We start from the raw sequence: 17501 nt of genomic DNA, 5'->3' as shown, positions 1-17501 counted from the left end.
ATTAGTTAGCATAGCCCAGCAAATGGGACATGCGCTGCAGGTATGCCTTGATGACATGAGCAAACTGCTCTGTTACGTCTGTGAAGGGTGTTTCGTTTCCCAGCATCGTTTCCCCTGAGCTGTATTTGGTATCATCTCATGTGGCCCAAGTGTGCATAAGGCCCAAGTGATCAGAACGCCCAAATGTTCATAAGACCCGAAAAAATGTTGGGCCTTTTGAGCATTTGGGTCAAATGCGAAGGGCAGGGTAAGGTGTCCAGAAGGCCAAAATATTCATATGATCCGAATGGTCATATGGCCCGAAAACCAGGAGGAAAGACTAGGAGTGACCTAGATATGTATTTTCTTTGCACATATGCGCAATATTAATTAAATGCTGAATGCGACAGAGGAGAAAAAGGTAACTGAACTAAAAAAAATTAATGAAAGTAACTTAACTCAAAATATTAATAAAAGTACTGAAATGAAGAAAAAAAATTTCAAGCAAATAAGATATAAATGTGAGAAAAAGTAAAATACAAATAAATATTGAATCCTTACAGCGTTCAATATTTCGCTCGGTACAGATTGGTAAGCTCTGTGCCTAATATATTTATTGAACAACTGATTCGTTTGCCGCATTAAAAGCTTTTCAACTTTCGCTTGAATACTGCTATGACGCACAATATGTAGCGCTTTTTCTGCGAAGGTATCCAAGCCGGGCACGGCAGTAGCGTAGCTAGAAAAAAATATTTCTGGACGGGTTCAGGAGGAAATTTGCATAGGAGATAAGGGTTTACTCCTCGTTTCTCTCTTCCAGATGCGCTACCAAAGGTACGATTACGGGAGGGGTCTGAACGTCGCAAACCACGCCTACGCATGGGACCGTTTTTTCCGCTCTAACCCATCGGTGTAATTTTTTTCGAGACCATTTGTTCCGTCACCAAATTTTCCGGGGCCATTTTTTTCGGGGCCGTTCGACCAAATGGCGCTCTATCAAATAGGCGGACACCTTCGAATTGATTCTGTAACTGAACTCTTTGGAGACTACATTTCACAAAACGGAAGAATCGCATTGTTTGTGTTCACGTGAGATGCGCGCTGCAGAAGGAGCATATTCCACTGAGTGACCGAGTGCAATTGTCCAAAATGGGCACTGCTTGATGAACATAATAAATCTCAGTCCCGAGCAAAATACCAAGCCGTAGCGATTCTCGGCAAAGTGTGGAATTCCTGCGCAGTCACACCTGAAAAGCGATTTTACAGAAAAATATTTCTCGCATATAACTCGCACTGATAAAAGTACCGCATTTTTCTGTGTACAAGCTCCGTTATATATAAAAAAAGTTCTGTGAAGAAGTCCTGCGCAGGATGATGACGCGCATATGATGACATTAGATGACGCGCAGGACTTCTTCAGAGAACTTCTTTCAATGTATAACGGCGCTTATACATTGAAAAATACGGTCGAAAAAATACACTGTGAGTCTTCCTTTCTGGTTTTCGGGCCATATGACCATTCGGGCCTTCTGGACACCTTATCCTGTCCTGCTCATTTGACCCAAATGCGCAAAAGGCCCAATTGTTTTTCGGGTCTTATGAACATGTGGACGTTTTGGTCACTTGGGCCTTATGCCGTCCGTAACGTCATGTGGGGTTGGCTCTTGAATTTCATGCGCAGCGAATTATGTCACCCTTCGGCGTGATTGTTTGTGCGGAGATCGTCCTCATCCGCAAACTAATTCCAGAGATGAACGTTGGTAAGCCACTGCCGCTCGAAGTAGTCTACGTAAAGGCAAAGGACCGCAAGTTTCCTTTCAGATCCCTAGATGTTTCCAAGAAAGATCACTGACATTGGGAAACGCGGTACTTAGCGAGAACATAGTTATAGAAAACAACACATCGTTAACTGGACGGTCACTGTAGGTCAGCGGTCCTGTGAACGGGTTTGTGTTTTCTGTGATTCCCCGTTTGATCGATAATCCATTTGCTTTCATGAATACAGTCACCTGCCATTCACCCAGTGTCAAAATGGCCTGTGCTTTCATGAATGCAGCCAGGCAGTCGCCTGCCGAAAGATTTTGGGAATTCCCCCATTTGGACGAAATGGTCTATTGGACGGTACGGGTATTGGGCGCGCTGGGCAAGTTTCTCCCCGCCTGTTCATTTCGTCCAAGTGTTCAGTACGTCCGATTTTTTTCGGACGAATTAAATATTTGGACGTTGTGAGTACTTGGACGAAATAAACGTTTGGACGAAATGGGGCGTAACCCTAGCTTGGTATGTTCTTTTGTCAGTTCACACACGCATGTTGGCAGTTTATCCTGCAACGTCGTACACACGGACACATGCTGTATTTAAGCTAAGATAGTTTGCTTTCGCAATGCACTGCACAAAAAAGAACAGAAGAAGGAAAAACAAAAAACAAACGAAGAAGAGAAAATTTGAAAGACCTAAAGTCGCACAGCCTACGACATATCCATCGGTTGGTCCTCCTACTCGCATTTATATACACATATACAATGTAACCGTAGAAATGATCTCTAACACATACCGATGTGAAAGAGAAAATGACAGCTCTCCTATGACGTTTGTGTTACAACCGGGCTGATCTTACAATGCAGCAGCTGTTTGTAAGAAAAACATAGTAGAGCAGTCAGTTTTTCTTGGACAAGTAGTGCTATGTGTCAGCGATAATTTCTGCAGTTAGGGTGGACACCCTGTATAGGTAAGGTTGATTAGTATATTATTATAGTATATGCCACTTCCTGAATGATACCCAAAACTGTCGTTGATCCCTAATTCTTATATATGTTTTTGTGTATGTCTTAGACATTATTAGTCATTAGTTTCCAGTCATAACTCCCTATGCACCATTCCCCTTTCATCATCTTCAAATAAAGTTGTTGTTATTTCGCGACTCCAGAAAATCCAGATCATTCCTGCAGGGCACGACTTTTTCGGCAAACAAGAGGAAGGTTCAAAAAAGGAGAGAAGAAAGAAGATTTTATGTTCGTGCACAACACGCAAAGTTCCGCCCTTCGTTTCGTATGAACCGTTACTTGAACCGGTTACCGGTATTTTTTAACCGTACAGTTCCGGTTCAGCCCCAAGATGGCGTCGACTGTTTCGGTTCAGTTCCGGTTCGGCCAAAAATAACGGTTAATAACGGTTTTCGGTTCAGGTTCGAATCTCTGAGTCAGACCATCATGAATCAGACAGATGTTCCAGCAGACGAGCACGGGATCATCGCTTAGAAGAGAAACTATGAAATCAATTACTGTGTGCTAATAATAAGCGCTGCACTTCGGACGCAACCATTGTTCAAATAAAATGGACATTGTTCAAGTTCAGATTAGCACAGATTCATCATCCGCCCTTGGGACTAAATAAAAAAAAACACACACAAAAAAACACGGGGGTCAGAGGGAAACAATAGCCGATAACGTGCTCCAATTTTATACATAGCGCGTTCCCGTCACATCACAGGCTAAAAATGAAATATAGGCGATATCGCTTTTGTGAAACGCAGTGCCAGTTTCGGCGGTACCCGTTCCAGGGTAGCAACCTAGCGACATCTATCATTGTCTGGTACAAACAGAAAGCGGCTGATTATTGGAGAGAGGAGGTCTCCAATGACGTCTGCAGCTCAATGTATACAGCGGTTGTGGTCGCGGCGTCCTGTACCGTCGATTTCAATATCGCTTTGCGTAAAGACAGTGCTTCAAGCGGGGTCTGGGCACCAACGCACTTGTAACAGGGATCTTGTTGTCAGTCTACGCTGTCCCTACGTGACGACAGCTTGCACCATGACATCTGCCAAGTTCCTCTTCCGTCAGGTGAGTTTGCAGTGTGCGGAAGTTTGAACCGCGTGGTTTGAACTACCTTGTTGCTTCTTTCCTGCTACAGTGTTGTTCGGGAAAGTGTACTATGAGTTCTGAACACACGGCTCGTGGATCACGCTTAAAAATGCATCGTCGATACCAGGGGCCCTATCCTGGTCAAAGTAATCTACCTCGATTACTTGAAATTTCTTCTGTCATTGGTGCACAATCGAAACAGGCGTGAATATTAAAAGTGGTTGACACCTTCTATCAACCAATCGCCCCACGTGTTATCTTGGAAAGCGACCCGCCTTATCGGTGTTTCCTCCCGAGAATCCGAAGACCACACCTGTGATCTGCCTGCCCTGCCTTGTTGCTTCGGTTCTTAGGTGTCGGAAACAGAAAACTCTACCGGCGTAAAACTGAATTTCGTGGAAAATGCGTGGAAAAGCACGCTCGTAATTTCCTTTTTTGCTGTTTGTTATTTTTCTTGACGTACAGGTGTGCAAGACGGCAATGTTTGTGTGACACCGTGATTGTACTTGGCCATTTATAATTCGGTATGTACCCGTGAGATGGCGCTGATGGCAGGCAACAAAACTGACAAAACGATAAAAGCGCGAAGGATCATTGCAAAGGGTCGAACGGACAGTGTGGCGCGAGCCGTAAACGCGTTTATGAGAAATCGGTTCGTGCTTTAAATCTTGAGCTTTATTTATGAGCTTTTCTTTATATTTTTCTGTGTGTTCGTGTGCTCGATATGCGAAATGCTAATTCGCATTGCAATATGCTTCTTTTGCTCGTGAGCTGTGGGGGTGGTAATGATACCGCAAATGAGCATTGATCGTTTTACTCAAGAAACAGTGAACTTTGATCGATGAGTTTTTTGTGTGCACACCGCTACGTTGCAATAACATAGATTGTACGACGTACGGCTCGGACGACGCTTCGAAAAGCCCGCCGCTTTCACTCATACGATGCCGCGATCGGCGCAGAGAAACGGTGTTACGCGGTGCTTTTTTCTCATCATTAAACACAAACGAAGAAAGACATGAATTTTTTGTTGTGACGAGCACATACAGACTTTATACAACACAATAAACGGAAATGCACATGCGGACCCATCACGAAACCCATCGCCGCTCAAAGTAATCGGCCCTCTTTCGCTAGATTACTTTTCAGCTTTGAAACTAATCTTTTACGTCATTGTTACGTCAAAATGACGTAGGGTCACGGTCCGACATTAGGGCCGAGAGGCTGCGAAGGAAAACTAGGTATAAATTTCAATTGAAACGGGCGGGATTTAAGGGCGGAGTATTCCGTGGCAGCCCCGCCCTACAGCTTGTGACGTAAAGTAATCGAGGTCGATTACTTTTGACGAGGATAGGGCCCCAAGATGAAGAATCAGTAGCCGATGTGGACAAGTAGAGAGGGGTACCAAAATGATATTGATATTGTGCGTGAAACGCGTGCGGCACAACACAAACAGTAATGTGAACCAAAAGGAGCACTTCTCAAAGTTAAATGTGTATTCTCAAAATAAGCGCGGCGCACGGAAGTGAGTTAGTTTCGTTTTCGATTTGCTCTATGCAACTACATCCGTGGTACGATGTTGACATACGGTACAGCGGTACAGCTAGTCTACGTTTTTGGTAACGTTGTGAAGACCTGTTTCTCTCGCAACAAGTTATAACCAACTTGGCTGTTTCTCTACCCCTTCTTAACCTTCACACAAACTGCGTTGTGCACAAAGTGGTATTAACCATGTGATGTCCCACCACAACTGATTTATTTTTCCAGCACACCCGCAGGAACCTCGAACATGTTCTGCATGTCCCGATCAGCATTTTCCAGCCACTGAACCTCATTACTGATCGCGTGGTACATGTTGTCACATCCTATTGTAGGAAACAGGACACAATGATAAAATCACGTTGGTCCTCCCATTTGATGTTCGCAGCAGAGCATTTTACTTGCTAATGGCGTGCACTTGGACGGGGACAAAGCAAAAGAGTAGCACGAGTTGCATTCTTTTCTGCCCGTATGCAGCTCTTCGACGAGAAAAGCTGGACCTACACTTATCTGCTGGCTGATCAGAACACCAAAGAGGCCCTTCTTATCGATCCAGTTGTGGATCAAGTGGACAGGGATGTAAAGCTTCTGTCTGAACTGGGACTCAAGCTTGTCTATGCAGGTAAATGGTTTTTTTAATGGTTGCGGTAGCACCAGATTTCTTGCCGACAAATGTGTTCTTAGAAACTGCTGGCTACATTCCGTTATGGGTAGTTACTTTTGTGTGCAGAAGTTATTCTGGCCTTTCAGATGACACACCATGCTTACATATTACTAGCACTGGAAAAAAAAGAATGTTTTGCAGCTAGTGAACGCCTTCATAGGCCTTTAACATCGATACCAAAAAAATTTATATGTAGTAGACTCTCGTTAATTCATGACCAGCGAGGCAGCATCGCGAAATTGGAAGTAATTTAGAATGCTCATAATTTCAGACCTATTCGGGGATATCTCAGTCAGTGAGGTGGCATTGTATAAAAAACAGATGCAAGTTGCATAAAAAAGTTGTGATAAAGCACACATCACCGGCAGTGGCATGGGGACGGGAGGAATATGTTGCACAACTGAAGGCTCGAATATTGTCAGTCACCCAACAATCACCATGCATAGCACACATCACAGTGTCTTAGCAAAACAAGTGGAGAGTCAAACAATTCGCCTTGACGAGCTCTAAACGTACGTAACACAAAAAAATTTTGCATTTGAAAGTTCTACAGAAAATACAAATACACTAGTGCCCCGAGGTGCAAATATTCTGGCAACGTTTATGTATATGAGATGAAGATACAATCACAAACAAAGAAAATGTGTCCTAGAGGAAAGCCTGAACTCTAAGGAACGTAAAAAGGTGCCACTCACTGCTGGGGAACGTTCTAGAATTGATAGACAGAAAAAGAAGAAAAAAGAGAGACTGCTCACACTAACAGCGACATTACATGATTAAGGACATCGACGTCGGGCATTACAACTACAAAACAAGTCAAAATGACATCAACCATTGACACCAACCACCAGTCAACCAGTTGACATTGACACCAGTCAAAATGACACCAACATCAACGGCCGTGACCCTGAGCACAGCCACAGCCAACACTTGTTGTCTGTTGTCACAGTGGTGGTCGTAAGAGGTAGAACAGCAAAAGTGCTTCTATTTTGGTGTGACCCAGACGTCTCCGAATTTCTGTAGTGAACACTCACGTTCATGCTGACCACATCACCGGAAGTGGTCAGCTCAAGAAGAGGATAGAGGGATGCCGTAGCGTCATCTCTGCAGCGTCCCAGGCAACTGCGGATCGCCATTTGTTACCCAACGAGGTCTTTGGTGTGGGAGAAATAAGGCTGGAAGCACGCCCTACACCTGGTCACACAAATGGTACGGTGTCTAGTAGACATGTGGTGCGTGTATTAAATGAATGGATTGGCTTTCCTCAGGGTGTATGACGTACGTATGGCAAGACCAACGAAAAGCATTCACTGGAGATGCCCTCTTGATCCGTGGTTGCGGTCGCACGGACTTTCAGCAAGGTAAACATTTGTCGTGTTCCATTGCACAGAGAGAGGTTCTGTAGTAGAACAAGGTGCCCACTGTGGGCCCTTGTGACTGTCGCAGGTGGTGACCTGCAGTGACCTGGTCTAGATAGAGTGCATCTCTGATTCTCTGTTATTTCAGAAAGCGTTCATTATATTAAGGCATTGTAGGAAGCTGTGCCCTGAATGCATTCTTGCATTCAGGGCCCCTGTATAGTGATATAAGATACTCTGTTTTTTTATTATCACACAGTCGATGTATCATAGCACAAGCACACACACACAAAAAAAAAAAAAAGCTTGCACAGGCATTTAATGATCAAAGAAGGTAGTCATTTAGGGAAGGTTTCATACTGCTAGTTTGTCTTGAGAGCTAGTGAAAAAGATGCTGTTTCATATTTAACTGGACCCGATAGTAAATTTATACGTGAAAGAAAGCCATATCCAGTATCATGGTTTGTCATATAGGAGGGCATATACATATTGTAAATGCCTGTTGTTCTACAAGTTGTACGTCCCTGTATTGTGACTTAGGATATTCTGTTTTTTTATTATCACAAAGTCAAAGTATCATAGCACACGTGCACACACACACACACAAACATACAAATCAATCAATCGAGACGATAGGGGTTGTACCTCGCACTGAAAATCTGATGGGTGTGGAGGTTCCACGTTTACCATGTGAGCAATGCGTACACATAAAATTAAATAAAGGATAAAGTGCATGCTGTCTCATCTTCTATCCCAGGTGATCCTGAACTTCTTTATGACTCTGTGCACTCTCAGATATTGAGCCTGCCCAAGGATTACACACTCTATCCAGCACATGACTACAAGGGTAAGAATATGGGTCTCCCCAACAGAGGTGGGCAAATACCCCCAAATTCTCTCACCTCACCTCGATCTTTTTTCCAAAAAGCTTTCCTCACCCCAAACGTGAGGTGAGGACATCCTCACCCTCATCTGCCCTCGTGAGGATGCACACCTCTGCTCCACACCTCGGTGTCAAAAATTATTTCAAACATCTGTCTTGCAGGTTTAATGGAAACTACAGTGGCAGAAGAGCTACAGTACAATGCTAGGCTCACCAAGACGAAAGCTGAGTTTGTGGATATCATGAACAACCTCAACTTGAAATATCCAAAGATGATAGGTAAGTGATTAATGAAGGCTGACATTGTGATCATTGAAGTAGAAATGCCCATGCAATGCCATGCCATGCAAGAACTGTGCAATGAAAGAGGTAACAATAGTGGAGAGGAGGCTGTACAATATCTGCCAGTACTCATTGACTCGTGAAATTCCGCAGCAACAACTCGAAGAAAAGTTTTTGTAAGGTTAGGGAAATCTGTATTTTGTTCGCTCATGGCACGAAAGAAAAGGGGGTATTTAGCTGGTATTTATGAGGACCATGCAAACAGTAGCTGACGTAACGTTCTGGCTGGGAATACAAAATAGAGAGCCGAGTAGAGCGAAAAACTTTTGTAACAGAATGGCTCACAGGTCAGTCTGCAGTGACGAACTTTATGATAAGCCTTCTATACTCCTGAGAACATAACAGCAAATAAATATATGATCAGCAAACGCAAAAGACAGAGACAGTCACCAGACAGCTTTCCTAGCAACAGGTTTATTGAGGCTAACAGAAGGGACGACGACTAACTTGGCAAAGGCAATTCTGCTGGTTCACTGACCTCTGACTCACATTATTGTGGGATAACTCAGTGAGCATGCTTTTGACAATCTCTCACGTGTATTGGGAAGGATGGCTCCACCTGACCATTGCATTCTCAAAGTCAGATTAACATTTAGGGCGGCTGGGGTGTATTGTTTGTAAAAAGTGCCATGATGCTTCTACAATCCCTTGCTATAGGCACATTAGCTTCGTCCAAATTTCTATGAGCAAAACCATCTGCAAAAGTCCACTTTGCAAATAGGTAGGTGCCGGGTGACATAGGGTAGACGAGCGATCTGCCTGCCTAGACTGGTGGCACAACTGTCGGAGGCTCGTCCTCGTTCTTGTACACTAGGACTGTGCGCTACACTCACCTTGTGTGAATATGTATCTCGGGGTCTTGGAATTCTAATTTCCACTCCTCTTGACATATTTTTTTAGCCTTCCCTTGCTCCTTTAAGCAAATGTGTATCGTGTGTTGATATAAACCGCTAGTTAAAAATACGTAATTCGCCATGTAAACTGACTCGCGACAGCACTAATATCCACCGATCATGCTTACATTAGTACTAATGTCCAGGGGGGGTCTTTTTTTTAAATGAACTTCCATCACCTAGCAAATAGCAAAGAATTTGTGTACCTCCACGTATCATTTATTTGTCCACAATATTGGATGTCACACGAGCGGCTCTATAGATGGCTGGAGATGCAAAGTGGAAGTTTTCTATTAGTTTTTTGCCCATAAAGGCTACGCGAGAGGGCCAGACCTCTGCTGCCATTTAGTTTTTGGAAAAATTTGAATCTGAGATGAAGCTCCACTGGTATCCGCCTCTTAAGGAGCCCCTCCTCTCTTTTCAGACAAAGCTGTGCCTGCAAACATGGTGTGTGGTCTCCAGGATGTTGAGGCATGATGCTACGCATGAAGTTTTTGATTGACCTGAATGCTTATATCATAAAATGAAAATATCAATAGGTGTGACTGTTGAAGGACATTGTTTGCACTCTACATACATCTGTTATAGTTATAAATAAAGCATAGTAAAAACACATGCATTACGCATAGAATTTAGTCAGAACCTATTCACAAACGACACCATCTCAGCAAACAATGTGTATGGTAATTGACTGATCCAGCGAGAGTTCTTGCATTACATTGTCTGTGAAGAACCTGCTACCAGCATCAAGTTTTGAAGAATAGAGAAGGGGCAGCATAATGGAAGGATTCTCAGCTGCAGCAGCTGCTGAAGACCTGTGCTTGCTTTCATGACTTATCCACAGCAATGTTCCCCAAACGTCGTTCTTGTGGATCCAGGGGACTCCACCATACCTATGACAGCACACCAACACAGCCAATGGCATGTTTACCAAACAGGTTGCTCATAAGAATCGTTTGCAAGGAGGTGGGATGACGCTGGCACTTTTGTGGAAAAATACGAAAAATAAAACTCCTGGTACACTGGCTCCCCGCCATTCTGGACAACACAACTTGGGGAGACACAGGAATAGGACACTGATCGTGAGCGATCTCGTGCACCCTCGAAGTGTGTGCAGATAACTCTGACGCACGTGCAGTCATCTTGCATCGCAGCCCACCTCGTGCAGGGATTTTCTCGAGGCACCTTTAGCTCCAACAGACCAAACACAAATGGGTAACTCAGGCATGCATACTATATTTTTTTTCTGAGTGCTGGTTTCCCTAGCATTAGTTCATTCAGCCAATGACACTGCACTGCTTTCCAGAGTAGTGACTTTAGTATATACGGCATGTTTCCAAGTTAGTAGAGTTCCCTGAGAACTACGCCATTGTCACGTGATCTGCCCACTGGTGGGCAAAACAAACAGACGTTATCATAATTCGCCAGAACATGCGAATAGTTCTAAGGGTTGCCGGCACCCACCACCACTGTGACGCTTCAATGCAGTCGCTGCAATGTTTAGTATATAACATGGGGAGCCCTATTGACCTCACGCAGAAAGCCTACCATAGAGGAAACATTCGTTCCACTCGCTTCTACCACGCTAGCCGTGCTAACAGGTGGGCAGCCAGGTGCCATGCCAAACTGACGAGGTGAGAATGAGTGAAGTCAAGCAGCATGTGAACAAGGGCTCTCATGATCCCAAGCCCCTTACGAGATCAGCAATGAGGGCAGTCTGTCGCATCAAGCCTTGCCCTTTCCCATATCGATCAAGAGGGAGCTCACTCCTGAGGCACTGCTCCTGTCAGATCAATCGTGAGGAGTCTTTGCCCCTCAAAGGATTTTACATCCTGATCGTGAGAGCACTCAATGTGTGCACCTATTACAATATTGATAGCGGAGGAATCCAGGCGTGAGCCCTTGGATAATATCGGCCATGGGGGCTCCTGGTCAAAAATGCCTTGTCCCCCCACGGGATACATCGTGAGGACATTCATTCATGGGGGTCCCCCTTTCCATGCAATTGGTTATGTAGGTACTCAATTCCAACACCTTCCTAGAAGTAGTAACAGGCGTCAAAGGAGTAGTGAACTTCGCTTTTTTTTAAATTCTGCGTTAGCACCGCAATGCAACTGGGCCATGAACGGCATACAGACATGTACAGATGGAGAGAGGAAAGCAGGAAGGAGTGGAAGACTGGGGTTAGTGTGTGTCCTGGGCCAACTTCAGGGGGAACTGTGTCGATATTCGTCTGGCACTTTGATTTCATCTTGGTGTTATGATCCAGCATTACACTATAAAATAATCACTGATCAACGTTTTTATACCGGTGACAGCCGCAACAGAATAATTAATCTTGAATAGTTTCTCCGTTTAGTCTTCTGGATGTCGTCTTGCCGCGCTCTCCGGCCCAGAGTAGAGCATCAAAGTTTTCCATTGTAGACCACTTTCGAACCAGTAATACCAGATATTTAACTCTCAGAGTTTGAACACTGTATTTAAAAAAAAAAAAAAAATTTCATTCAAGCACATCTCTTGACTATCAGTGATGGTACTTGGAGGATACATAAATCACAGCATGAAAGCTTGCACTCCATGATATTGTGTGCATAAAGTTCTGACGAATGAGCAAGTGCTTTATATTTGTAGATGGAACCAATCCATCCTGGTGTTGGATATACTTAGACCCTGGGCGATACGCAATGCGAAGGAATGGTACCACATGCCAGTGTTAGGGATTTCAGACTCTTAATCAAATCCAAATCAAGTCCGGATTTAAATTTATTTCAGTAAGGCAAATCACTTTAAATGCGGATTTATTTTCAGCAACCCAAATCAAATCCCTTTTTAAATCCGGATTTCCATCAGTTGTCAACTGGACTGGATGTACGCTCTAGTAGCAGTCCGCATGCATTACTTGATTTAAAGGGAGACCTCGGAACAAAATCGGTTACAGGCTTCAGTTTCTTTTACGATTATTGACATTTCAAATGCAGTTACGGAATATCTTCGCAAAAAGGCCGCTGCTGGAAGGGTGTCTTCCAAGCAGAGAGTCGACCCGAAATGTTTATCGGTTCGGTTCGGATTTAAGTGCAACGATAAGGGTCCAGTTCCAGTTTAGCTCCGGAAGGCAACTGTAATGGTTCAAACTGTTTTTTTCCAAACGGTTCGGTTCACGAACCGGTTCAGGGGCCACGGGTGGGAATGATGCACAACAGCCAGGTTAAAGCACACTTCCGTTTATGTGGTACAGTGCTTGAAGACGTCAACAGTCGTTCAAGATTTTTAAAGATTTTGAAAGACAATATTACTAGTGGCTACGACAGAAGCATAACCATGAATTACCATTCAGGAGATGCGAATACACGTTAATCAGCAAAAGACGCTTCATGGTTGATCGATTGGAATGTTGCGATTTTGAGCCCGGGGTCTTTATGTAGAAGGTTCGTTATCGTGTCATCACTGACCACCGCCATGCTACCATGTCGCCGTGTCTGTGGAACAAAGACAGAGCACGGGCAAGAGCAAATGCAAACAGAGTTCAGACTTTTCGACCCATTGGAGATTTTTAAATACGATGTCGGTATGGTTGTTTTTACCTCTTTTATTTCAAATGCACAAAGAAAACCAGCTTTGTATGCTATTTTCATTCTGACGAGCATGAGGGTGGCTGGCCCTTTACTTTGTAAGGGGGCTTAGTAAGCTCACACGTGCTCTGTGCTAGCCATCAGCTAGCAGTTAGTGCAGTTAGTATATTATTATAATTTATGTCATTAGATTAATGCTACCCAAGCTGTCATTGATCCCTAATCCTTATATACAGGGTGTTGCACAAGAGAGTGCCCCCAAATTATTTTTAAAAAATCTACATGAGATAAAAATGGGAAACCTTCTGCATGACACTTATGAAGGTTTATGCCACTCAACCAGGCGGTTTGCATGTGTGTACCTCATTGATTAGGCTAATTATCTTAACTGAACTCAAAAACAGCACGAGAAAAACAGAAAAGAAAAGGAGGGCGGGGACCGGGCGCAAACAAGTATTTTGTCTTCGCAAGCTTATCTGTTTGCAACCATCAGGCACTGATAATCACTGACATCAGACGTTCTGTGCTGTTTTCTGCGTTGTCCTTTCCTCCTCCCCATACTTTAGGCGAGTCTCGGCGAGCGACGGTTTTTCTGGCGGTTGTTACGTGTTTTCGGGTGTTAAATTGTTGTGGAAACTTTGTGACATATCCTGTATTTGTGACTGAAATGGTGTGTTGTAGCCATGGGCTTTCCAAGTAACAAAAAAAAAATGGTACCTTTCCTTGGCAAATTTTTGAGTTCAATTAAGCTAATTATACTAATTAATGAGGTACACTCATAGAAAACACCTGTTTGGGTAGCAAAAACCTTCACAAGTGTCGTGTAGAAGGTTTCCAATTTCTATATCACGTAGATTTTTTTTTATAATTAGGAGTCACTCTCTCGTGGAACACCCTGTATACTCATGTGTATGTCTTCGACATTAGTATAGTCATAACAGTTTTAAGTTACCATCTTTGTTATTATTTCGCAACCCCAGAAAATTCAGAGCATGAGGCAGGGCACGACTTTTTCGGCAAGCAACAGGAAGGCTACGAAGCTAACAAAAGAAGAAGAAGAAAAAAAGTAGTTTTTATGTTCATGCCCAACATGCAAAGTTCCGCCCTTAGTTCTGTATGAACCATTATTTGAACCGGTTACCGGTATTTTTTAACGGTTCAGCTCCAAGATGGCGTCGACTGTTTCGGTTCGTTCCGGTTTGGCCAAAAATAAGGGTTAATAACAGTTTTCGGTTCGGGTTTGGTTAGACTCTCTGGTTGCAAGCAACATTGAGCGGCCGTCCTGCGTCACTGGGTACGCGTCCGCTTAATCTGTGCTTTTGTACCTTCAACGCCTTATAGTTTGCTCGTTTTTTGTGCCATAATGGGTGAAAAGAGAGATGGTGTGAGGTGCTGCATCAAAACCTGCGGCAACAAGTGATTTCTACGTCGGGTGTTGCTTATTTTCGCTTCCAGAAAGATGAAAAGAGTCGCCTTGAGTGAGAGGCAGGACTCCGAAAGACTCGAATAAGTGGATTGATTCGACACAAAGTAGAATATGTTCCGACCATTTTAAATCTGAGATGTTCTACATCAGAACACGTCTGATGCACGATCTGGGAGTCTCTGAAGAACGAAAAGTGTTACTGAGCCACGCTGTTCCCACGCTCTGCCCGGGTGCTCCTTTGCCAACTCAACGTTGCGCGTACGCGAAAAGAAGACTCAAAGAGGTACAATATACAAGGTGGTGTTGATATTACCTCCTTTGATACAAGTCTGATAGAACTAAAAATATATAGACTGATAGACTGAATATACAGACAGATATATATACATGAGGCTCTGAAGGAAGACTAGACGCGGTGAACACTCGTGCAACACGGATGTCACTGTCCGCGTCCACCTGTGGCTCCTAAGAAACTTCGTCACACTCGTCAGAGTTGGATAAAAAACATACAGGGCCGTAATGGCTTGAACCCACGAAGGAACACTGCTCCTAAACCGCTATAACCGGCCGTACCTCTGCTTCTGCACACCCGGTGACATCTTGCGCCGGCTTCGTGCTCTTCTGGGAAAGGGAAATTTTGGCTGCTTCCTCCCCCGGCTGTAGTTTCGGTTTAGATAAACTGATATATCCGCATAATACATCGCATAAGAGGGAAACCATGCCCATAGCCTGTATTTAGGGCCCAATATGTACCAAAAGTGCCGTGCAACAATTTTTTTTCAAAGATCATTGTGAAGTCTCCCTTTAAATCTTATTGGAACGTAATAATAAATTATGTGAGGCAACATTTGACGTTGCAATAGGTGTTTGGAGCCTGTGACTATATTTCTCGAGGAATGCATGTTTCATTTGCACTGTGGGTCGCTTGCGGCTTGTTGCAAAGCTGTGCTCAAAATTTCCACGCTGTTCACCCAGTCAGCCATCTTGAGCACAGAGGAACTCCTACCGTGCGAAAAATCCTATCTAAGGTGGACACTCCAAGGTCACATGACGTTACGTCAGACCCAACTCACGTATTACTCGGAGTTGCGGAGAGCCAAAACGCACCCTTAGCCAGCGCAGCGCTCGCCCGTAACTCGTCGCAGTGACCACTGCGTCAAATCGGAAGTAACTGTACGGACATGCAGATGCTTGTAACTGCTCAAAGGAGTACAGAGGGCCATCCAAAAAAATTTCAGATTAAGACATCTGATGAAAGTGTGTGAGTCATTATACCGAATAGCACGGAAGGTTTTGATGTGTGCAATTTGTTTCCCAGAAAAAAAATCACATAAACATAGCTTCGTGCCTTCACCCTTAACTGGCCACTCCAGCTATAACGAGGATGAGGAGGTATGATGGCACGTCACCGATGATGGCATAAGGAGACTCGTTCTGGTTTGCCGGTCAGTCGGGGTGAGCGCCTTGTCCCTTTGCCGCCGTAAACCTGTTTTGCCAGTTTTCCCGGAGAATTGGGGATAGAAGGAGCGGCTGAAGCATTACAGAGCGAGGAGAAGGGCTTTATCAGAACCCCGAACAGCCGAGTAGCAGACGACAGCGGAGTAGCAGACAACATTTTTCTAGGCCAATCAGCGAGCGTTCTCCTTATAGCGTCAGCACGAGGTTCCAGGCAGATCACAGGCTGGTACTGCTCTTCACCACCGTTGCACACGGTCGCTTTTTGCGACGTATTTTAAATTCAATTTCTGCGATAATTATGACTCTGTGATGTAAATTACTTCACATGGTGCATCTTACTGGCCTACTTAACAGTTTTATAGGAAGAAAACTGGGTGTTAAAAATGACTTCTGTGCTACTTTAACCGGTCATGTACCTGTCACGCAGAAGCAACTGCGCCGACAAAAGCTCGCATCACATACATGCGTGACATACATCGCACGAAACGTACGACTAGCTCAGCAAACCTGGATCGGCCACACTGCGATAATGTTAATATCCAATCAATGGCAGATAAAATTTTAAAAGCCTTAGATTTCACTGTTTCACGACGAAGCTGTCAGCTGGTAGCTTCAAGAACGATTCCAAGAACAACGTAAATGACCTTCGGAGACAAATCGGGTGAAACCCGAAAATGACTAATTTGGATCCGAGGTTAAATATCGGGCATTTTCAGGAATAACTCGAAAAACTCATGCCGTACAAATAAAGTAAAATTTTTTGTTTCCTCAACAAAACAAGTCTATCACAGTATCATCGACATATTTACTTGAAACTGGGGACAATATTTTAGTATTTCCAATACTCGCAGATAGTCGTAGTCGAAGACCTGTGTATTGAAGGATTAGCCCTTGCAACGAGCTTGAAACTGAGCGTTTGGTTCAGTTCGGTTGTGTTCCGTTTTGTTCTGTTCACGCGCAAATAAGCTCAGTCTTCCCACACGCCGGGGTTGGCCTTCGTTTTAATGCAGCACGAAACTGTGGGCGCTTAGGAGATGTAGGTCCCAAAAACTATGCATATTTGAAGCGAGGTGTGCACGGTTAGAATTATTGGATGCGGGAATACATTGGTTCTATGGGACGTCTGACAGTGCCAACGGTTTTGTCTGAAAAATCTGCCGATTATCGATTGTATTTTCCCCATGAAGACATGTGCAGCGCAGTGCAGGCAGTGTGCAGCGCATGGACGATGTTTGTGTATGGGCAATCCAAGCGGCTTAAGTTTCGTTATGTGCACACGTTTTGCTCTTGAGTGTTCTGCGCATGGTTCACGGTGCCCCATGAAATGGCGCAACCAATCGAAAATACTCACTTCGTGGGCTTCATTTCGCCGCTTCCTGCGGGCAGAGACACCTTACAAGTTAACGGAAAGTTTAAATTAAGCGAAGGTGGCGTTAGAAAAAAGGAGCTATTACATCGAAAATATAGCGGGCCAATCAAAAGTTCAAAATATGTTTGAACTAAACGAAAGTACCAAATATCCTGGTTTGAATT

At 44.1% G+C, this 17501-nt stretch overlaps 1 protein-coding gene across 1 annotated transcript; it reads left to right on the top strand.

Moving 5' to 3' along the window:
- The first annotated feature begins 3588 nt into the window (after positions 1–3588).
- On the top strand, positions 3589–10130 carry LOC135385406 (persulfide dioxygenase ETHE1, mitochondrial-like). Its single transcript, XM_064614703.1, has 7 exons — positions 3589–3818; positions 5853–5997; positions 7063–7248; positions 7308–7400; positions 8155–8244; positions 8443–8559; positions 9940–10130. Exons 1-7 carry the CDS (start codon positions 3615–3617, stop codon positions 9990–9992), a joined length of 888 nt encoding a protein of 295 aa, XP_064470773.1. The 5' UTR covers positions 3589–3614; the 3' UTR covers positions 9993–10130.
- The last annotated feature ends 7371 nt before the right edge of the window (positions 10131–17501 follow it).

The sequence above is a fragment of the Ornithodoros turicata genome, chromosome 2, assembly GCF_037126465.1.
Source record: "Ornithodoros turicata isolate Travis chromosome 2, ASM3712646v1, whole genome shotgun sequence".
In the NCBI taxonomy this organism is placed as follows: Eukaryota; Metazoa; Arthropoda; class Arachnida; order Ixodida; family Argasidae; genus Ornithodoros; species Ornithodoros turicata.
Note: the sequence above shows the minus strand (reverse complement) of the source record. Positions and strands in the feature narration are given on the sequence as shown.